This window comes from Globicephala melas, chromosome 7 (genome assembly GCF_963455315.2).
Source record: "Globicephala melas chromosome 7, mGloMel1.2, whole genome shotgun sequence".
Taxonomy (NCBI): Eukaryota; Metazoa; Chordata; class Mammalia; order Artiodactyla; family Delphinidae; genus Globicephala; species Globicephala melas.
The window spans coordinates 26,593,802-26,618,883 of record NC_083320.1 but is presented as its reverse complement, the minus strand read 5'-3'; the positions used below and the strand labels follow the sequence as shown (position 1 = coordinate 26,618,883).

The following is a 25,082-nucleotide window of genomic DNA, read 5'->3' as shown; positions in this document are numbered from 1 at the left end:
CAGTTGAGTTTCTACTGGCATTTGTATTAAGAGTAAGTCAGTCCATCCTTTAAAGCTTCATTTCCTGGAGCTCGTTTTTTCCTTTGATGTGGGTCCTTGAAGACATTCACTTCTAATAGAGACCAGTTTAATAAAAATTAAAAATATCATCTGGTGATAGTTCCTTTGTATTAAAAAGAAATTGATAAAGGCTATCTTTACAACTTCTTCAACAAAACTTGCAACTTCCTCAGATCTTTTAATATAGTAGAATATACAGCAATTTTTTGTTAAAATTGTTAAGGTGCCAATAAACCAGCACCTTATTGTATTATAGGTTACTTTTACAGAATATTTCTTATACTACTAACGCTTTCTCTTTAGTTGTGAAAAAGCTTGCCCCTGAGCTTTCCAAAACAATAACAGGTTCGAACTTGTTTAGGGGAAAAGAATCCAAGCCGAATTCCACGTATTATTGGCATCATTCCCCTGTATGCCAAATGTTAAAAGAAAACAATTTTCCTTCTCTGAAAAATTAAGTCAGAAACTTAGATATACATAAAGAGAAGAAGTACACTGGAGAATAACTAAGGGTAAAATAAGTTCTATTTTTCTTATTCTTAATGGATCTAACAGATAATGGATTTGTTTGTTCAAAATAACAATGGCAACAATGTAACCAATTAGGTATGCACATGTGTGTGTGCTTATAAATGCCTACATATGCTTATATGTATAAATGCAATGAACGACAGGAGTGATACAAGGGACAAAGACAACAGGATTTTTTGTTATTATAAGGTACTTGCAGTAACTGGGAAGAGTTATAGTGTTATTTGAAAGTAAAGGTGGATTAGCTATAAAAATACATTGCAAACTTTAGGGTAACAACTAAAAAAAATAAATAAGAAGTATAACTGATATGCTAAGACAGGAAAGAAAGTAGAATTATATAAAATGTTCAATTAAAATTGCAAAACGCAAAAAACTACAAAAGCCAGAAAATATATGGAAGACAAAAATGGGAGAAAAGAACATGAGCAACAAATAGAAAACAGTGACAAATATGGTAGATATTAAGCTACTACATCAATAATCATTTTAAACATCAATGGTCTAAATACACTCATTAAAAGACAAAGATTGTCAGAGTGGATCAAAACACAAGACCCAACTAAATGTTGTCTACAAGAAACCCACTTTAAATATAAAGACACATATAGGTTAAAAGTAAGAGGGCAAAGTAGAAGGACCTTAAGCTTATCTCCTGAGATAAGAGAACACCAAAATCACAACATGAGAACGTGGATATATCATGGAGCATTCATCAGCAAGTGAGCTCTCTAGGAGGCTGGCATTTTGGCACCAAGACCTGACCCCACCCAACAGCCTGCAGGCTCCAGTGCTGGGATGCCTCAGACCAAACAACAAACTGGGTGGGAACACAGCCCCACCAATCAGCAGTCAGGCTACCTAAAGACTTCCTAAGCTCACAGCCACATCTAGGTATGCCCCTAAATACAGCCCTGCCCACCAGAGGACCAAAACCCAGCTCCACCCAAATGCAGGCCAGACACTAGCCTGGGACCAGCTGGCTCCTGGACCTTGGGTGTCGAGAGGGAAGTGCACTCCTGGGATGCATAGAATGTTTCCTATAGAGGGCCTCTTCTCCACGGTCAAGAAATGTAACCAACCTACCACATACATAAAAATACAAACAGCAATTTACACAAAATTAGGTGACAGAGTAATATGTTTCAGACAAAGGAATAAGATTAAACCACAAAAGAAGAACAAAGTGACATGGAAATAGGCAGTCTCCCTGAGAAAGAGTTGACAGTAATGATCATAAATATGATCAAAGAACTTGGGAGGAGAATGGATGCATAGAGCAAGAAATTAGAAGTTTTTAACAAAGAGTTAGAAAATATAAAGAACGAAACAGAATTGTAAAATACAGGACTTCCCTGGTGGTCCAGTGGTTAAGACTGTGTGCTCCCAATGCAGAGGGCATGGGTTCAACCCCTGGTCAGGGAATGAAGATTCCCGCATGCTGCACAGTGTGGCCACAAAAAAACAAACAACAACAACAACAACAAAATTGAAGAATAACTGAAATGAAAAATACACTAGAAGGAATCAAGAGTAGACTAAATGAGGCAGAAGGACAGATCAGTGAGATGGAAGACAGAGTAGTGGAAATCACTGCTGTTGAATAGAAATAAAAAAGAATGGAAAGAAATGAGGACAGTTTAAGAGACCTCTGAGACAACATGAAGCACGCTAATATTTGCATTATAGGGATCCTAGAAGGTAAAGAGAAAGAGAACGGGCCTCAGAAACTATTTGAAGAGATAATAGCTGTAAATTTCCCTATCCTGGGGATGGAAACAATCACCCAAGTCTAGGAAGTGCAGCGTCCCATGCAGAATTAACCCAGAGGAATACACCACAACACATTGTAATCAAAATGACAAAAATTAAAGATAAAGAGAGGATATTAAAAGCAACAAGGGAAAAGCAACAAATAACACACAAGGGAATTCCAATAAGGCTATCAGCTGATTTTTCAGCAGAAACTCTGCAGGCCAGAAGGGAGTGACATGATATACTTAAAGTGATGAAAGAGAAAAACCTACAACCAAAAATACTCTACCCAACAAGACTCTCATTCAGATTTGATGGAGAAATCAAAAGGTTTACAAACAATCAAAAGCTAGAAGAATTCAGGACCACCAAACCAACTTTACAGCAAATGCTAAAGGAACTTCTCTAGGCAAAAAAGAAAAGGTCACAACTAGAAACAAGAAAATTACAAACTGGAAAAGCTCACTGGTAAAGACCAACATAGAATAAAGGTAGGAAATAATCCATGCACAAAGCTAGTAGGGAAGTTAAAAGACAAAAGTAGTAAAATTATTTGTATCCACAATAAGCAGTTAAGGGATACACAAAACAATTAGATGTAAAATATATCAAAAACAATAATCATAAAGGGAGAACAGCACAAATGCAGGGTATCTAAAATGTGTTTGAAATTAAGAGATCAGCAACTTAAAACAAGCACATAAAAATATACACTCTGTGGGCTTCCCTGGTGGCACAGTGGTTGAGAGTCCACCTGCTGATGCAGGGGACACGGGTTCATGCCCCGGTCCGGGAAGATCCCACATGTCACAGAGTAGCTGGGCCCGTGAGCCATGGCCGCTGAGCCTGTGTGTCCGGAGCTGTGATCCGCAATGGGAGAGGCCACAACAGTGAGAGGCCTGCGTACCGCAAAAAAAAAAAAAAAAAAAATATATATATATATATACACACTCCTATACAAAAACCTCATGATAACCACAAAACAAAATCTATAACAGATATACTCGCAAAAAAGAAAAAGGAATCCAAACATAACACTAAAGACAATCATCAAATCACAAGAAAAGAGAGTAAAAGAAGAAAGGGGGGGAAAAGACCTACAAAAACAAATCCAAAACAATTAACAAAATGGGAATAGGAACATACACATTATTAATTACCTTAAATGTAAATGGACTAAATGCTCCAACCAAAAGATACAGACTGGCTGAATGGATACAAAAACAAGGCCCATATATTTGCTGCTTACAAGAGACTCACTTCAGATCTAGAGACACATACATAATGACAGTGAGGGCATGGGAAAAGGTATTCCATGCAACTGGAAATCAAGGGAAAGCCAGAGTAGCAATACTTATGTCATAAAAAGTTGACTTTAAAATAAAGACTGTCACAAGACAAAGAAGGACACTACATAATGATCAAAGGATCAATCCAAGAAGAAGATATAACAATTGGAAATATATATATGCACCCAACATAAGAGCACCTCAATAGATAAGGTAAATGTTAACAGACATAAAAGGAGAAATTGATAGTAACACATTAATAGTGTGGTGACAGTAACACCCCACTTACATCAATGGACAGATCATCCACACAGAAACTCAAAAAGGAAAGTCAAGCCTTAAATGACCCATTAAGACCAGATGGACTTAATTGATATTTATAGAGCATTCCATCTGAAAGCAGCAGAATATACATTCTTTTCAAGTGCACATGGAACATTCTCCAGGACAAATAACACCCTGGGCCACAAAGCAAGCCTTGGTAAATTTAAGAAAACTGAAATCATATCAAACATCTTTTTGGACCACAACACTATGAGGCTAGTAATCAACTACAAGAAAAAAAACAACTGCAAAAAACACAAACACATGGAGGCTAAACAATATGTTTAACTAAACAATCAATGGATCATTGAAGAAATCAAAGAGGAAATCAAAAAATACTTAGAGACAAATGAAAATACGACAATCTAAAACCTATGGGATGCAGCAAAAGCAGTTCTAAGAGGGTAGTTTATAGCAATACAACTGTACCTCAGGAAACAAGAAAAATCTCAAATAAACAACCTAATCTTATGCCTAAAGCAACCAGAAAAAGAAGAACAAAACGCAAAATTAGTAGAACAAATCATAAGGATCAGAGCAGAAATAAATGAAATAGATACTAAAATAAAAAACAGAAAAGATCAATGAACCTAAAAGCTGGTTCTTTGAAAAGATAAACAAAATTGATAAACTGTTAACCAGACTCATCAGGAAAAAAAGAGAGAGGGTCCAAATTAATAAAATCAGAAATGAAAAAAGAACAAGTTACAACTGACACCACAGAAATAGATCAGATCATAAGATACTACAATAAACAACTATACACTAATAAAATGGACAACCTAGAAGAAATGGATAAATTCTTAGAAAGGTACAATCTCCCAAGACTGAACCAGAAAGACACAGAAAATATGGACAGCCCAACTACCAGTAACGAAATTGAATCAGTAATTAAAAACTCCCAGCAAGCAAAAGTCCAGGAACAGATGGCTTCACAGGTGAATTCTACCAAATATTTAGAGAAGACTTAACATCTATCATTCTCAAACTATTCCTGAAATGCAAAGGAAGGAACACTTCCAAACTCACTCTATCACCCTGGGCCACTATCACCCTGACATTAAACCTAGACAAAGATATCAAAAAAAAAAGAAAATTATAGGCCAATATCACTGATAAAAATAGATGAAAAATCCTCAGCAAAATACTAGCAAACCGAATCCAACAATACATTAAAAGGATCACACACCATAATCCAGTGGGATCCCAGTGATGCAAGGATTTTTCAATATCTGCAAATAACTGAATCTGATATACCACATTAACAAATTGAAGCATAAGAACCATATGATCATTTCAATAGATGCAGAAAAAGTTTTTGACAAAATTCAACATTTATGATAAAAACTCTTCAGTAACCAGGCAAAGAGGTAGCTGACCTCAACATAAGAAAGGCCATATATGACAAACCCACAGCTAATATCATACTCAATGATGAAAAACTGAAAGCATTTCCTCTAAGATCAGGAACAAGACTAGACTGCCCACTCTCACCACTTGTATTTAACATAGTTTTGGAAGTCCTAGCCACAGTAATCAGAGAAGAAAAAGAAATGAAAGGAATCCAAACTGGAAAGGAAGAAATAAAACTGTCGCTGTTTGCAGATGACATGATGCTATACACAGAAAATTCTAAAGACACTACCAGAAAACTACTAGAGCTCATCAATGAATCTGGTAAAGCTGCAGGATACAAAATTAATATACAGAAATCTGTTGCATTTTTATACTCTAAAAGAGAAAGTAAGGAAACAACCATAATACTCTGATGAAAGAAATTGAAGATGACACAAACAGATGGAAAGATATACCATGTTCTTGGATTGGAAGAATCAATACTGTTAAAATGACCATACTACCCAAGACAATCTACAGATTCAATGCAATCCTTAGCAAATTACCAACGGCACTTTTCACAGAACTAGAGCAAAAAAACTTAGAAATTTGTATGGAAACACAAAGACCCCAAATAGCCAAAACTGTCTTGAGAAAGAAGAATGGAGCTGAAGGAACCAGGCACCCTGACTTCAGACTAAACTACAAAGCTAATCAAAATAATATAGTACTGGCACAAAAACAGACACATAGATCAATGGAACAGGATAGAAAGCACAGAAATGAACCCACACACTTGTGGTCAATTAATCGATAACAAAGGAGGCAAAAATATACAATGGAGAAAAGACAGTCCCTTCAATAAGTGATGCTGGGAAAACTGGACAGCTACACGTAAAAGAATGAAATCAGAAAATTCTCTAACACCATATACAAAAATAAACTCAAAATGGATTAAAGACCTAAATGTAAGACCAGATACTATAAAACTCTTAGAGGAAAATATAGGCAGAACACCCTTTGACATAAATCACAGCAATATATTTTTCAATCTGTCTCCTAGAGTAATGGAAATAGAAACAAAATAAACAAATGGGACCTAATGAAACTTGAAAGCTTTTGCATACCAAAGGAAACCATAAACGAAACAAAAAGACAACCTACGGACTGGGAGAAAATATTTGCAAACAATGCTACCAACAAGGGATTAATTTCCAAAATATACGAACAGCTCATACAGCTTAATGTCAGTAAAACAAACGACTCAATCAAAAAGTAGGCAGAAGACCTAAATAGACATTTCTCCAAAGAAGACATACAGATGGCTAACAGGAACACAAAAAGATGCTCAATATCACTAATTATTATATTAATGCAAACCAAAACTACAATGAAGTATCACCTCACATCAGTCAGAATGGCCATCATTAAAAACTCTACGAATAGTAAATCCTGGAGAGGGTGTGGAGAAACAGGAACTCTCCTATAGTGTTGGTGGGAATGTAAATTGGTGCAGTCACTACGGAGAACAGTATGTAAGTTCCTTAAAAAACTAAAAATAGAGTTACCATATGATCCTGCAATCCCACTCCTGGGCATATATCTAGAGAAAACTTTAATTTGAAAAGATATATGCACCCAGTGTTCATAGCAGCACTATTTACAATAGCCAAGACATGGAAGCAACATCAACAGATGAATGGATAAAGAAGATATGGTATATATATACACAATGGAATGTTACCCAGCCATAAAAAAAGAATAAAATAATGCCATTTGCAGCAACATGAATGGATCTAGAGATTATCATATTAAGTGAAGTAAGTCAGAAAGAGTTAAGACAAATATCATATAATATTACTTATATGTGGAATCTTAAAATATGATACAAATGAACTTATTTACAAAACAGAAATAGACTCACAGACACAGAAAACAATTTTATGGTTACCAAAAGGGAGGGGGAGAGATAAATTAGGAGTTTGGGATTAACATATACACACTACTATATACAAAATAGGTAAACAACAAGGACCTACTGTATAGCACAGGGAACTATACTCAATATCTTGTAATAACCTATAATGGAAAATAATCTAATATATACATATATATATATATATATATGACTCAATCACTTTGCTGTAGACTTGAAAGTAACACAACATTGTAAATTAACTATACTTCAATTAAAAATAATAATTGTTTTATGTACAAGGCTAAACAGGTCCAGAGGGAGAATTGTAACCATTTATCTCACTAATAAATAACTGCTATACTATAAAAAAAAAAAAGAAAAAAAAAGAAACTAAACTGAAGAGACAGAGAAAGTTAGGCCATGCTAGCACTAATCAAAAGAAAGTGGGAGTAGGTATGTTAATTTCAGACAGACCAAACTTCACAGCAAGAAAAGTTATCATTGATAAAGAGGGGTATTACATAATAATAAAAGGGTCAACACTTCAAGAAGATAACAATCCTTAATGTGTATGCATCTAACAAAGAGCATCAAACTATGTAAGGCAAAATTGATAGATGACTGCAAGAAGAAATAGATGAATCCACTATTATATCGGAGACTTTAACATTCCCTCTATCAGAAATGTGCAGATCCAACAGGCAGAAAATCAGTAAAGACAGAGATGAACTCAACAGCACCAGTAATCAGCTGGATATAATTGACACCTATAGCCTACTTCATCCAACAACAGCAGATTACACATTTTTCTCAAGCTAACATTAAACATTCACCAAAACAGACCATATTCTGGGCCATAAAACACACTTCAACAAGTTTTAAAAAACAGAAATTATATAATGTCTGCTGTCAGGCCACAATAGAATTAAATTAGAAATCATTAACAGAATGGTTAACTGGAAAATCCCCAAATACTTGGAGATTAAACAACACACTTTTAATTAATACATGGGGTGAAGAAGAAATCTCAGTAGAAATTTTAAAATACTATGAATGAAAGGAAAATGCAAATACAAGTCTCAAAATTTGTGGGATACAGTGGAAACACTGCTTACAGGGAAAAGCCTAAGAGAAAAAACAGAATTTATAGCATTAAATTCATACATTAGAAAATAAGAGAGATCTAAAAATCAACCATCTAAGCTCCACTTTAGGAAACTAGAAAAAGAAGAGCAAGTTAAATCCAAAGTAAGTAGAAGAAATAATAAAAATCTGAGCAGAAATCAATGAGACTGAAAACACGAAATCAACTGAGAAAAATCAAAAAAACCAAAAAATGGTTCTTTGAAAAGATCAGTGAAGTCAATAAGCCTTTGTCCTGGATAACCAGAGTTAAAGAGAGATCACAGAAATTACCGATATCAGAAATGAAAGAGGAGACTTCACCACAGATCCTATGAACCCTAAACGGATAATCAAGGAGTAACATGAACAACTCTAAGTCCACTAATTTGATAATGTAGAGGAAATGGGCTAATTCCTTGAAAGGTACAATCTGCCAAACCTCAAACAAGAAGAAATAAACAATCTGAATAGACTTGTATCTGTTAAAGAAATTAAATCAATAATTAGTAACCTTCCAAAACAGAAAGCAGCAGGCCCAAATGGGTTCACTGATAAATTCTACCAAAAATTTAAAGAAGAAATTTTACGAATTCTCTAGAATCTCTTTCAGAAGATAGAAGGAGAGGGACTACTTCCTAACTCACCTATGAGGTCAGCATTACCCTAATACCAAAACCAGATAAAGCTATTACAAGAAAACTACAATCTTATGAAGATAGACACAAAGAACCACAAAATGTTAGCAAATTGAATTTAAAAATGTATAAAAAGACTTACATACCATAACCAAGTGGGATTTATCCTAGGTATGCAAAGCTGGTTCAACATTCAAAATCAATTAATGTGATCTATCATATCAACAGGCATCATATTATCATATCAATATCACATCATTACATCATATCACATCAAAGAGAAAACAATCACATGACCATACCAATAGGTGCACAAATAGCATTTCACAAAGTACAACATACACAATGAAAACTCTTAGTAAACTAGAAAAAGAGGGAATTTTCTCAACCTGATAAAGATTATCTACCAAAAACTTACAGCTATATCATACTTAATTGTAAGAGAGTAGAACCTTTCCCACTAAGATCAGGAACAAGACAAGATATCCCGTCATCTCTCCTTTTCAACATTGTACTGGAAATCATAGCTAAAGCAATAAGACAAGAAAAGGAAATAAAAGATATACAAGTTTGTAAGGAAGAAATAAAACTCTGTTCACAGATGACATGATTATCTATGGGAAGAATCCAAAAGAATCATTTTTAAAAAGCCTACAACTAATAAGCAATTACAGCAAGGTTGCAGGATACAAAGTTGATATACAAAAGTCAACTGCTTTCTCATATACCAGCAGTAAAAAAGCAGAATTTAAATTAAAAGCACATTACCATCCCCCAAAATGAAATACTTAGGTATAAATCTTACAAAATATGTATAAGATCTATATGAGGAAAACACCAAAACTATGATTAAAGATATCAAAGAAGAACTAAAAAATTAGAGAGAAATTCCATGTTCATGGATAGGAAGATTCAATATTGTCAGTATACCAGTTTTTCCCAACTGGATCTATAGATTCAATGCAATGCCAATCAAAATGCCAGCAAACTATTTTGTGGAAATAAACAAAATGATTCTAAAGTTTATATGGAGAGGCAAAAGACCCATGATAGTCAACACAATATTGAAGGAGAACAGCAAAGTCAGAGGATTGACACTATCCATATTCAAGACTTAGTATAAAGCTACAGTAATCAAGACAATGTGGTATTGGCAAAAGAACAGACAAATAGATTAACTGAACCAGATACAGAGCCCCCAAATAAATCCACAAAAATATGGTCAACTGGTTTTTGACAAAGATGTGAAAGCAATACAGTAGAGAAAAGGAAGTCTTTTCAATATATAGTGTTGGAAAAACTAGACATCCACATGTAAAAAAAAAAAGAATCTAGACATAGACCTTACACTCTTTCCAAGAATTAACTCAAAAATGATCATAGGGATTTCCCTGGTGGTGCAGTGGTTGAGAGTCCGCCTGCCGGTGCGGGGGACACGGGTTCATGCCCCGGTCCGGGAGGATCCTGCAGGCCACGGAGCGGCTGGGCCCGTGAGCCATGGCTGCTGGGCCTGCGCATCCGGGGCCTGTGCTCCACAATGGGAGAGGCCGCAGCGTTGAGAGCCCCGCGTACCACAAAAAAAAAAGATCATAGAACTAAATGTAAAACGCAAAACTATAAAATTCCAAAAAGATAACATAGGAGAAAATCTAGGTGACCTTGCATATGGTGATGACACTTTAGACAAAACAAAGGCATGATCCATGAAAGAAATAATTGATAAGCTAGACTTCATTAAAATTAAAAACTTCTCCTCTGTAAAGACACTTGAAAGAGAATGAGAAGGCAAGCCAAAGGCTGGGAGAAAACACTTGCAAAAGATATATATAATAAAGGACTATTATCTGAAATATACAAAGAACTCTTAAAACTCAACCCAATTAAAAAATAGGCAAAAGACTTGAACAGACACCTCACCAAAGAAGATATATATATATGGCAAGTAAGCATATGAAAAGATGTTCAACATCATATGTCATTTGGGAATTGCAAATTAAAACAACAATAAGATACCACTACACATCTGTTATAATAGCCAAAATCTGAAACACTGACAACACCAAATGCTGGCAAAGATGTGGAGCAATAAGAACTGTCATTCATTGTTGGCTGGAATGCAAAATAGTATAGCTACTTTGGAAGACAGTTTGGCAGTTTCTTACAAAACTAAACATACTCTTACCATATAATCCAGCAATTGGACTCCTTGGCATCTACGCAAATGAATTGAAAATGTATGTCCACACAAAAACCAGCATGCAGATATTTATAACAGCTTTATTCATAATTTCCAAAACCTAGAAGCAACCAAGACACCTTTCAACAAGTGAATGGATAAACTGTGGTTATAGGCAGACAATGGAATATTATTCAGTGCTAGAAAGAAATGAGCTATCAAGCCAGGAAAAGACAAGGGAAAAACTTAAATGCATAGTACTAAGTAAAGAAGCCAATCTGAAAAGGCTACATACTATATGATTCCAACTATATGACTTTCTGTAAAAGAAAAACTAAGGGGCTTCCCTGGTGGCGCAGTGGTTGAGAGTCCACCTGCCGATGCAGGGGACATGGGTTCGTGCCCTGGTCCAGGAAGATCCCACATGCCGCAGAGCAGCTGGGCCCGTGAGCCATGGCCGCTGAGCCTGCGCGTCCGGAGCCTGTGCTCCACAACAGGAGAGGCCACAACAGTGAGAGGCCCGCGTACCACACACACACAAAAAAAAGGTGATAAATACAAAACAATTTGTCAACTTGATATTATACAAGTATGAAAGTACTCATTTGCAATTTATTAATATAATGTTATTCGTCTCTTTACTCTCTGAATGTCACACTGAGCTCATACTCCTATTTATCAAATTTCTCAAAGGGAAATTCATCACCTGGTTTTTTTCTTTCTACTGGCAAAATAGGAAGTGTTTATACAGAAAACTGAGTATTCATTTCTGCAGCTCTGCAAGAAATTATTTACTTAGCTCTTTCCCATCGTTCAATCTAGAAAGAGTCACCTCACAGCTTATAATTAAACAACTCTCCCTTCTTTCTTAGTAAATATCTGATTTTGTTTAAAAGAATTTCCTTATCAAGATAGCCAATTTACATACTGAAGTAAAAACTAAAAAGAAAATTTGAATACATGGAAACTAATATGGAAAAATGAAGAGATTTTTCTCCAAACACCCAAGATGGTTGAGTGATTTGGAAGATACTGGCAGATTTCCTCAGATAAGAAAAGAAGCCATGTTTCTTCCTTTTTCTTACAACATTGAAGGATCAGAATATGTCTGTGTTAAAATCTATGAGTTTTCCCACATGCATCCTGGAAGAAAGTAACTAATCATCATTTCCCAGAAGAGAAGAAAAAATAAATAAATAAAAGCTAGAACTCTAATGCCTTACCACCAGATGAGAAGTAACATAATTGTAACACAGTGTGTCAAACCCACCCACGTCCCTTCACACATACCAGTTCAGCAGACACAGACCTGACTTCCAACTGCCAGCACCTGCATTTCTTTGAGGGCTTTTTGTTGGTGGTGCTTAAGCGGTCTTTGTCACTCAAGTGGCAGAACAGAACTGCCAGGGAATTAGTAAAACCAGGAATAGTCTTCACCCAGTAACTGACGGGATTTGATGTACAAATACTCCAGCTTCTTCACCTCTCAAATGGTTAACTCAGGCATGTATTTTACACTGGCTCCCCAAGTTTTCCATGGGATATTAAGCTCCAGTCTTCCACAACCATAAACTGCTTAATAAGGCACTCTTTATTGGCTATCAACTCAGTGCCTTATTAGGCATAGGTACTTTATATTTATTATTTCATCTAATCATCTCCAGAACTCTTTAAGGTAGACCAAAAAAGAGGAATCTGATTCAGTGGGTTAAGAATAACCTAACCATTGCTCAGAGTCACAGAGCAAGCCACGACTGTAACACAAGTATGTCCATAACTTGTGTTCCTTCACCAAAGAGACAGAACATGGAGGGGGGAGTTTCCATTCATATTATAAGGATTATATCTCAAACGTACAAAAAATATAAAGTCCTCCTGTTTTGCTTTGCAAAGTAAATTGACTTTTTAGAAAAGTGCCTAATGCACATTAGTCTTTCAGCCACAAGTTATCTTTAAAGTGTATCAGTAATGTCATTATAAATTAATCTACTGTCTACATATAAATATATATTTTAAATAACTGGTAATGGCTAATGTGAGTACTTTCCAATTTCTTAAAACCATCATATTCCTTCACAGGTAAATTTCCTGATGAGAGTGATGGAGTGAAGGAACTTGTTTTTCTTATACGGGCTATAAATTAAAAAAAAAAAAGACATTAGTTATCATATAATCTAAGATTTTTAAGATAAGCATAATACACATATCAATTTTACTTATCAAAATTAAAATTTTAAATATTAGAATAAAATAATGACTTTCAAATGTCCATATTTTGGTATATTTTATTCATTCATTCATTCATTCAACACACACTCATGCGGGTTCTAAGATGTATAAGATACATTTTGTGACCAGTTTGTTACAAGAGACCAAGGAAGAAAGGAGGGAAAAATCAAGTAAAGATATACTGCAGAATGGAAGAAGAAAAAATAAAACATATAGAAAGAGAAAATTTTACAGACTGCCAACCTTGATTTTTGTACCTTTACAGCTACATATACAAATACAGAAAAATTCATTCATTCACTCAACCAACACCAAACAACCACTAAAAAGCAGACAGTGCTAGGAACTGGGTATACAATGACAGAAAAAGTAGTACTTGCCTTTAAGTTGCTTAAAATTAAGTTGCATAGCAAAGGAAGCTATCAAAAAATCAAAAGGCTGAATACTAAATGGGAAAATATATTTGCAAATGATATATCTGATAAAGGGTTAATATCCAAAATATACAAAGAACTCATACAACTCAACATCAAAAACAAACAACCTGATTAAAAACTGAGCAGAGTGGGGCTTCCCTGGTGGCGCAGCGGTTGAGAGTCCACCTGCCGATCAGGGGACACGGGTGTTGGCCCGGTCCGAGAAGATCCCACATGCCGCGGAGCGGCTGGGCCCGTGAGCCATGGCCGCTGAGCCTGCGCGTCCGGAGCCTGTGCTCCGCAACGGGAGAGGCCACAACAGTGAGAGACCCGCGTACCGCAAAAAAAAAAAAAAAACAAAACAAAAAAACTGAGCAGAGGACCTGAATAGACATTTTTCCAAAAAAGACATACAGATAGCCAATAGGCACATGAAAAAGTGCTCAGCATCACTAATCATCAGAGAACTGCAAATCAAAACCACAATGAGCTATCACCTCACACCATTAGAATAGTTATTATCAAAAAGACAAGAAATGACAAGTGTTGATGAGGATGCAGAGAAAAAGGATCCTTGTGCTCTAATGTTAGGAATGTAAATTTGTGCAGCCACTATGGAAAACAGTATGGAGGTTCCTCAAAAAATTTAACGATAGAACTACCTTATGATCCAGCAATCCATTCCCTGGTATTTATCCGAAGAAAATGAAAATACTAACTCGAAAAGATATGTGCACCCCCATGTTCATTGCAGCATTATTTACAAGAGCCAAGACACGGAAGCAACCTAAGTGTCTATCCATAGGTGAATGGAGAAGTTTTTTTATATATATACACATACATACAATGGAATATTATTCAGCCATAAAAAATGAAATCTTGCCATTTGCAACAATATGGATGACTCTAGAGGGTATTATACTATGTGAAATAAGTCAGACGAATACCATATGATCTCATATATGGAATCTAAAAAACAAGACAAGCGGAACAAAACAAAAACAGACTAATAAATACAGAAAGTAAAAAGGTGGTTGCCAGAGGAGGAGGGTGTGGGGTGGTGGGGTAAAGAAGTGAAGGGGATTAAAGAAGTATATACCTCCATTTATAAAACAAATAAGGCACGGAGATGTAATATACAGCATAAGGAATATGGTTGATAATACTGTAATAACTTTGTATGGGGACAGATGGTTACTAGTCTTATATTGGTGATTACTTCAAAATGCATGTAAATGTCAAATCACTACACAGCATACCCAAAACTAACATAACATTGTGCATCAATTATATTTCAATAATAAAAAACCCTGCCCTAGGGCTTCCTTGGTGGCGCAGTGGTTGAGAGTCCGCCTGCTGATGCAGGGGACACGGGTTTGTGCCCCAGTCCGGGAAGATCCCACATGCCGCAGAGCAGCTGGGCCCGCGAGCCATGGCCGCTGAGCCTGCGCGTCCGGAACCTGTGCTCCACAACAGGAGAGGCCACAGCAGTGAGAGGCCCGTGTACCGCAAAAAAAAAAAAAAAAAGAAACCCTGCCCATTAGCTCTTCTCAACAACAAAATGTAAATAATTTACAGCATTTACCTACTAAATGTTATTAAATTGAATTACTTCAAAAGCATTATAAATAGAAAACCTGATAAATTTCTGGACTTCTTATAGAACACACTTGCTTAATAATGTGTAAGCATCATTGATATAATGTTGACAAAGTTGGATGGTCCAACGAAAGTGCATAGGTTTAAAGTTTCACATACATGGGCAAGAAGCCTAGCTCCACCACTTATCTGGCTTTTTGACCATAGGCAAGTCACTTAGCCATGCTGAGCCTTTTTCTTATTAAGCGAAATAAAGATAACAACAATTACCTCCCATGGTTGTTGAAAGGATTAAATAATATATCAAATGTAAAGTAAATAGCACAATGCCAGTTAGAAAAATATGTCCTCAATAACTATTAGCTCTCATTCAAATCCATTTCAAATATAGTGATAACAGAACACCAAAAAGCCTGGAATGCTCACTTTGTTTTACATTTTACTCCTTACTATAAAAATTAATATACTGACCTTCTACTTATTAGTAAAAATTAATGTATTCCGCTTCTAATTCTATAATGATTCTCACTTATCTTTGAGAATTTGATAAAAATGATGAACTTCTTCCTCCCCAAATGCCACATATATACACAGTATTTTGCATCGATTTAGGGACATTAACAGATTCTCTGAAAGCTAGATTAGAAACTATATTCTAGCTGGCTGTTTAAAATAAAATTAATTCAAATTAAATAAAATTAAAAATTCAGTTCTGGGCTTCCCTGGTGGTACAGTGGTTAAGAATCCACCTGCCAATGTAGGGGACATGGGTTCAGGCCCTGGTCCGGGAGGATCCCACATGCCGCAGAGCAACTGAGCCCATGCATCACAACTACTGAGCCTGCGCTCTAGAGCCCGTGAGCCACAACTACTGAAGCCCACGTGCCTAGAGCCTGTGCTCTGCAACAAGAGAAGCCACCACAATGAGAAGCCCGTGCACCGCAATGAAAGAGTAGCCCCCGCTCGCCGCAACTAGAGAAAAACTGCGCGCAGCAAAGAAGACCCAACGCAGCCATAAATAAATAAATAAATAAATAAATAAATAAATAAATAAATTTTAAAAAATTCAGTTCTTCAGTTGTACTGGCCACATTTCAAGTGCTCAATAGCCACATGAGACTAGTGCCTACTGGATAACACAGAAATAGAACATTTCCATCATCCCAGAAACTTCTATCAGAACTGTTCTGGAGTATTAACATGGTATGATAGGTAAAACTATTTTTCTCTGTGCTTCTGTTTTGTTTTGTTTCGTTTTATAAAATATCTAGGTATCTCTGTTTGAAGCAGATTCCCAAGAGCGTAGAGGCTGAATATTTTGTCTATCACTGAATCTCTAGGGTGCAGCACATAATAAGCATTCAATAGGTATCTAAGAGCTGACATTATAATTTTGTTTTGGTTATATTAATCTAGCAAAAAATTGACTAAATTGGTAAAGACCAGAGCTGAAAGCTGTGAATACGAGCATATAAATAGTTAAAAAAAAATTTTCTAACTAGCAGGTCAATTTATATGTACTGCCAACTGATAAACTCCTGAAGCCAGTGAGGGCTACCTACGCAGACTTTAAATTTTTTTAGCTATACATTTTGGCTAGATAACTTAAGCAAAATTTTAAGCCCTGTCCACAGCCTATTCTATTCAAGAACAGGAAAAATACATATTTATAGCTAATTATTTTTCATTATTCCTATCTGGGTTTTTTCCCTAGATAGAGCAGTTGGGTAACTTATTTTTAAATAGTATGTATATATTAACAGACTGTCATTTTCAACAAAAGAAACATTTTAAAAATTCACCAAAGTTTTATAACTTAAAGATTATGGCATTAAGATTTTAGAAAATCTATTTCTTTTAAGCATATCTTGAAATCAAGACAAAATTGCTGCTATATACAGAACAGTAAAAGGTCTAATAATAATTTTGCACTTACACTGACACATTTTTTCTAATGGTATATTCATCCAAATCGTCATCAGAGCTGCTATCAGTTGCATCAGAATCCAGACCCTCTTCAACATGAGACAACAGCCCTGTAGCAGACAGTGCAAATCTTTGGATTTCTGCAGCTGTACACCGTGCAAAGCCATTTTTTGTATCATTCCACAATTTATTCTCTGCAGTCAATAAGTTGATGTCTGGTTTAATTTCAGTGCATTTAGGTAAACTGTTATCCAAAATTGTGGTAGGTTCATGAAAAATCTTCATTTTGGGGAGTTGATGTTCCATAGAAAATTTCATTTGCTGACCACAGTGCTTAACAACATGCTTTGCCAGGAGCATCTGCAAATGTTTCTGAGTTCTTCTAGCTTGGCTAAGTAAAATTTTCTGTTTGCTTACACAATGAAGTAAACGAGCATTCACTTCCTCCTCTTTTTCAGCAGTTGAGGAACTAATAGGCACGTTTGAGTGGTCAGGCCCAATTTTGTTTTGAGCACAGTGCAATAAACCCTTTTTAATCTCAGCGTCACTATCTTTATCCAAAAGTGCATTCTTTTGGTACCACTTACAGTTTTTCAGTTGTCCTTTATCTACATTAGTGTCTTTGGTTATATTTGAATCCAAAATAATTTGTACATCTGTCATGCACTGACTTTTGGTATCTGACAGAGGTTCCTTTTTGATGAACTCTTCAGAATGAGAATGACAGATTTTACTGAGCTGAATGTTGCTACCATTACACAGTATGTTTTTCAGCTTATTGCAGTGGGGTTCCCCTAATTTCTTTTGTTTATAATTCTCACTGTATTTATTTAATGTAGCATTAGAACTCATTAAAAGAACAGTCTGGTAATGTTTTGAAGACTGAGAGGAGCCAAAATGTTTTAAATTCACAAAATTAGTGCTAAGAGTAGGTTCAGGAGTTGGAAATCCCAGCATCTGAGAGAAAGTGTCTCCTTTTAGCTTTTCATCTACCGTTCTTGGACCTTCCATGCATAGCATCTTGTCCGACTCCATGGTACTTGGTAAAGATGAAAAGCAGATACCCTTTGTTGCTGCCTCCCTCAGAGCTGGGGTCATGGCGAATCCTGCAACTGCAAACCTAAAATAATGTAAAAATAAATGATCAAATATCAAGAAAAAAGTTTTATACTTTCCCCAAGGGCAACACTTTCAATGTCTCTGATTAAAAAGTGAATGGAACTAAATTCCTCCTCTATTTCCCAACTCCTAACATTATCTTTGCTCTTTGCTAGCTCATAAGGAATTCAATAAGGACTATTCTCCATTCTGACTGTGGGCCTAACACCCAAAACTCAAATGAAAGTTGCACAGTGCCTAGTATTTAAGAGTTAGACAAATATTGGGGAATGCAATTACATCTCAGGATTCCATTTTTTGGACAATGTTTGGTGAGAGTTAAAAGAAAAAAATCCAACCTGGGATTCATACTTGAAAATGTGAGTCAATCCCACACTTTCAGCCAAAAGTATTATTTTTATAAAGTATAATAAATTGCTCAAAACCTTCATTTCTCAATTTAAACTTCACAATCTGAACAGTATTAATAATAACTAAAATATAGGAAATAAGGTAATAAGATATAAGTGAACTGAACTACAAAAAACGTATATAATTGGGAATTCCCTGGTGGTCCAATGGTTAGGACTCTGCACTTTAATTGTCAGGGTAAGGGTTCAATCCCTGGTCGGGGAACTAAGATCCCACAAGCCTCACAGCACAGCAAAAAAAAAAAAAAAAAAAAAAAAGTATACAATTTCACAGGTGCTAAAAATAATGTGGTAGTAAAAACTAGCCTAACCTGCAATGTGCAAAAATTTTTTTTCTGAAAAATCATCTGCAATCATTATTTTCCTTTTCACAAATGGATAGTCATCAATTATCATTATAGAAGCTCTTACTCCTGCCTGAAAAATAGGGGGGAATGTAACAGATGACACTAAAGATTAATTCCATAATTAAACAAATTTTATTTTATTAAAAAAGTATAAAACCATATATTCTGACTCATAAAAAAGTTAATCTAGTACTATTAAAAATTATGATGAAAAAATTATGAAGATTGAAGAGTTAGTGAAAAAAATTTTCTTCATTAACAATTAAAAGTTTTTGAAGGCACTTTGGAACTATGACATTCCATAATTTTTGTTTCAATGCACATGACAGTTAATAGCCATTTGAATGGCCACACTCCCATACTGTATGTCCCCAGGAGGTAGCTGTAACTCTACACCCTTCATTCTTGTTTAAAAACACAGAACCTAAAGCTGATTCTTTGCAAAGACTAATAAGAATGATCAAAAGGAAAAAAAGGCACAAAAACTTCTATGCAATTAAAATAAAAATCTACACACAGGGTTAAAAGCAAGTGATAGACTAGGAGAAGATAACTGCAACATATATCAATAGACAAAGGATTAGTATCCAGAATATATTAAGAACTCCTAGAAACGGGCAAAGGTTACAACAGTCAGACACTTCAGAGATGATGACATCCAAATGGTCATTAAACATATACTCAACTTTACCAGTAATAAATGAAATGCAGATTAATAATGCAAGAGACCAGTTTTCTAATCACCAAACTGAAAAGAGGGTAAGTCTGAAAATATCACTTACCATGGGAACATGGGTAAATAAGATTTCTCACATCTGTTTCAACTATAAATTGATTCTATAATTTGACAATAATGTGGAAAATGTGTTTGTCACAGGTGCACAAGAGATCAGTGTTTGTATGAGCAAAACACTCTTGCAAAGTAACCTAGACATCTAACAGTGAGAGAATGGATATTAAAACATGATGGAATACTAGAATAGCAGTTTAAAAAAAATGACCTAGATCTATATGTATCAATATGGACAAACCTCAAAAACAGAATAAAGTTTAAAAAAAAAGAAATGGTGCAGATTATATATAGTATGGTACCATATAAATAAAACACAAACACAAAACCATACCATACTTATGTCCATATACATGTGTGTGTTTATGTGTTTACAAGAATAAAAGACGAACCAGAAAAATACCCACCAAAGTTGTAACAGTAGTTGCATCAGGTAAGTTCCATGAAACAGAACTAAGAGTGGTGTTTTAAGAGGAGCTGAATTTTAACTACAATATTTTATTACTTGGGGGAAAAAGATTAAATGAAATATGAGCAAATGTTAATCGTTGTTAATCCTGTGTGATAAAAATAAATGTTTGCCTTTTTTATATTTTACTGTATAATGTCTCCAAAAAATGTAGATTTCTGTATAATTTTCTGTCTTAAAATTTATACACTTTTATATAGTGCCTCAAAAATAATAAATCTTATATATAACAGATTTTCATTTATTCTAAATCCAAAACAAATAGGAAAACAAAAATAACCATAATATTGGGTTTTCTTTTTAAAAGTATATTTTGCACTCTACTTTTATGAGAAATAGAAAAATAATTATAAAACAAGCTAGCATTGGGAAATTTTTTTTCAAGACTCAGTCTGTCACTTGATCACTCAATGACCTATAACTTCTAATTTATAAACATCTACAATAGTATTTAAATAACTACATTGCTCTCTGAGAGAAACTGCCCTAATCACAGTTCTCTCTGAGGTAATCATATTCAAAAGATATTATACTCTATCTCCTCCTTACCCACCTTCTCTCTTTCAAAAATTTGAACAGGGTGCTAAGGATATAATCAAAGTGGCTAGCAGCAGGGGCAGAAGGTGAAATAAGAAGAAGCAGTGGAATTCATCTTAGGCCCTGGATAAACTAAAGATAAGGAGAAACTAAAAATAAGAAGCAGAAAAAAGATACATAGATTAAGAGATAAGAAATGGAGTTGGTAGAAAAAAGAGAAAGGAAAGAAATGTAGACATTGACAGTGGCTAAGGAACCTTTATGGTAGAGAACTAGAATAAAACATACACACAAAAACTCTGGTAAGATCTCTAGGGCTTACTTGGTATGATAGGCAGCTTCTAAAGTGATCTTAATAATACCCATCTCCTGGTGTTCATGCCTTTGTGTAATCCTCTCCTCTACAGTGTGGACTGGATTTAGTGATTTGCTTCTAGCAAACAGAATACAGCAGAGATAATGGGATGCCACTTTCAACATTAGGTTACAAAGATACTGTGGCCTCCATCTTGTCACCCTTCTCATTCGGGAGCACCAGCTGCCATGTTGTGAGCTGGGAAGACCCTCACGGCAAAGAACTATTGTCTTCAGCCAACAGACATTAATGACCTAAAGCCGGCCAACTAGCCATGTGAATGATCTGAGAAGCAGATCCTTCCTCAGTCAAGCCTTCAGATGCCTGCAGCTCCAACCAACACTTTGACTGCAGCCTTGTGAGAAACCTTGAGCCAGAGGCACCCAGCTAAGCCATGCCTAAATTCCTGACCCCCAGCTGTGAAATAAATGTTTTAAATTTTGGAGTAATGTATTACATAGCAATAGATAATTAACACACTTGGATATAAAGATTTGGGGATCCTGGACTCTGGAAGGCCCAGCCATATCACAGTTCCTATTCTAGGATTTCCATGAAGTTCTTCTGTATTCTACTCCCGACTCTATCCTTATTAAAAAACCCTAGCCTGAAAGTCTCTCTACTTTGCAACCAAAAGAAACTCAGGAAAATAACTATTTCCTATTATTAAAAAAGGTTAAATTATGTTCATATAGTTTTAGCATAAAACTCAAGTCCATTTACTCCAATTTTTTAAAATACCTAAATATGTAATCACTGTGTATAAACAAGGCTTACTAACTGATCCTTCTAAACTCTACCACTTCTGACTACCTCCATATTAACGTAAACAACTACACTTATTACTAACATTTCTAAGATCTACAACTGCTTGGATTTTTCATTATTTGTTAACTAGTATGTTGTCAAGACGCAAAAGTATCTAACATATAGCAGATACTGAATTAATATTTGTTGAAAAATAAGTGGTTGCCATTATACTTAAAATCCAAAGTTTTTCTTACCATGGCCTACAAAGTTCTACACTATCAAGCCCCTGACTACTTAGCCTCCTGTAACTATCTCTATGGGTTACTGCACTCCATAAACACTAGCCTCTGTGTTATTCTTGAAACACACCAAACAAGTCTTTGCTTCAGGACTTCATATTTGCTGGAACAATTTTCCACAAATAAGATAGCTAGCTCCCTCACTTCATTCATGTTTCTGCTCTACAGTCACTTCCTCAGAGAGTCCTGCCTTGATTAATTATTTAAAATAGCTTTAGCCCCTCACTTCATGATTCTCCATTCCCCTACACTGTTTTATTGTTCCTCGGGGTGCTAATGTCAGAACCTGACTTTATATTACATTCTAGAAAGTAATATAGTCTAAGGGCAGAACTCAATTTTGTTCAATATTCTAATCTGCAGCACTTAAAACAATGTCTAGCACACAATAATTGTCAGATATTTGTTGGCTGAATTAATAAACAGAGAAGAGTTATGATTTTTAAAGGTATTCCAGAATTTAAGTAGTAACAACACCTATTTCAGTTATTATTTTTAAAATAACTGTTACAAACACAGCAATATATAAAAAGAATAATAAGTCACAACCAAGTATGCCTTCTTCCATGAATGTAAGACTGGTTCAACATTTAAAAAAAATTAATTATTGAAATTCACCATATCAAAAGACTAAAGAAAAAAAACAAATAAAAAGCATCTGACAAAATCCAGTATCTGTTCATAATTAGAAAAAAAAAAGAACTCAGTAAATTAGGAAAAGGAGGGAAATAGCTTAACCTGAAAAAGAGTATCTACACAGAAGCCTAGAGGCCGCTTCATGGTTAATGATGAAAGACTGAATGCTTACTATAAGACTGGGAATGAGGCAAGGTGCCTGTTCTTATCACTCCTATTTATCATCACATTAGAGGTCCTAGCCAGTGGAACAGAAGAAGAAAAAAGAAACAAAATGCATAGAAATCTGGAAAATAAAAAGTAAAACTGTGTCTATTCATTGATGACATGATTTTCTACATAGAAAATCCCAAGGGATCTATAAAAAAAGCTCCTAGATCTAATGAGTTTACTAGGGTAGCAGACATAATAAGGTCAAGATACAAAAATCATTTATATTTCTAGATACTGGAAATGAAAAAAACAGAAATAGAAATTTTTAAAATAATATTAATTCCAATAGCTTAAAAATATGAAATACTTAGGTATAAATCAAACAAAAAATGTGCAGGAACTACACACTGAAAAAAACAACCACCAATGAAAAACAATCAAGTAAGATCTAAATAAATGGACTGACACATTGTGTTCATGGATTAATTATTCAATATTGTTACAATGTTAATTCTCCTTAAACTGATCTATAGATTCAACACAATCCCAATCAAAATCTTGGCAGAATTTTTGCTAATATCAACAAGCTGATTCATAAATTTGTATGGATAGGGAAAGCAACTACAATAGCCCAAACAAGAAAAAGAACAAAGCTGAAGGACTCATACTACCTACTTACAGTAGTCAAAATAAACATAGATTGGCAAAAGAATGGACAGATAATTAGACAGATAAATAGAGAGCTCTGAAATAGACCCACACATCTATGGTCAATTGATTTTTGGCAAAGATATAATGGCAATTCAATGCAGAAAGACTTAGTTTTTTAAAAAACAAATGATTCTGGAACAATAAGGCATCCATATGCAAAATCCTGAGCCTTAACCCACACCTCATACCTTATACAAAAATAGTCACATGCATCAGAATGGATCATAGACCTAAATGTAAAACTTAAAACCATAAAATGTCTAGAAAAAAATAGGAGATCTTTGTGAAACTGGGTTGGGCAAAGATTTTTTTTTAGCTATGACACAAAAAACATTCATAAGAGAAAAAAATTGATTAACTTGCACTTCCTCAAAATTAAAATAAACAATAAAATAAACATTTAACAACTATTTAAAACGTAACAACTGAGGAGCCTTTGACATAAACATACAGAAGATAATATGTCTTGGAATTAGTGGAAATCAGACGTGCAAACTCCTGAAAGTCACTGAATTTACCATTCAGGTTAACTCTGAATAATGGTTTTGACCATTATACAGTTTTAAACTGTAATTATTTTCAATGGTATATTATTTCATTTTTACACGTAATAGACAACTGGTGAGAGGAAGAATGCATAAGGAATACTGATTTGAGAGCATAAAATAATTCTGCAAATTCACCTGAAGATATCTCCATTAGTTCCAAACTAATGATCAAAATTATTTTATAGCATCTAAAAGGTATCTCCAGTATTTCAGAAGCCAACTTAAGACAGTGAGAATAACTAACCACAAGTAAGACCATCTGGTTTTCATTTGGGTATAAATCCATCCATACCACAATGAGTTATAGAGAAGTACTTGTGAATGACAGCTGTAAACCTATTTCATCTTTTAAAAACAAAACAAATAAAAATTTTCCAAAAAATATGGAAATTAACCAGTTGACTTTTTAAAAGCAGAAAATGAAGAAATGGCCAACATTAAGTCATAAATGTAGTTTTGTCTATTTTTGGTAGAAGCTGGATTTTAACCTCCACTTAATATATATTTGATCTAAGATCAAACATTCAACAGTTCAGTTAACACATATTTATTGAGAAGTATGTAAGAGACACTAACCTAGGTACCAGAAAGATTGTAGACAGCATGACAAATAAGGTTTCTATTCTCACAGAGCCTACAT

The 25,082-nt window shown here is 34.9% G+C and overlaps 1 protein-coding gene across 8 annotated transcripts in view; it reads right to left on the bottom strand.

The window, feature by feature from the left end:
• The window catches only part of KANSL1L (KAT8 regulatory NSL complex subunit 1 like), a 145,441-nt gene that overhangs the window by 111,362 nt on the left and 8,997 nt on the right, over positions 1-25,082 (bottom strand). For 3 of the 8 annotated variants that reach the window (XM_030853120.2, XM_030853110.2, XM_060301890.1), the window contains exon 2: positions 17,329-18,438. In XM_030853120.2, coding sequence (XP_030708980.1) covers positions 17,329-18,416 — 1,088 coding nt within the window. In that variant the 5' untranslated portion in view covers positions 18,417-18,438. Of the gene's footprint in view, positions 1-17,328; positions 18,439-19,158; positions 19,272-20,391; positions 21,287-21,312; positions 23,419-25,082 lie in introns of those variants that run through there. The other 5 variants (XM_030853072.3, XM_030853079.3, XM_030853064.3 and 2 more) reach the window with 5 other exon arrangements.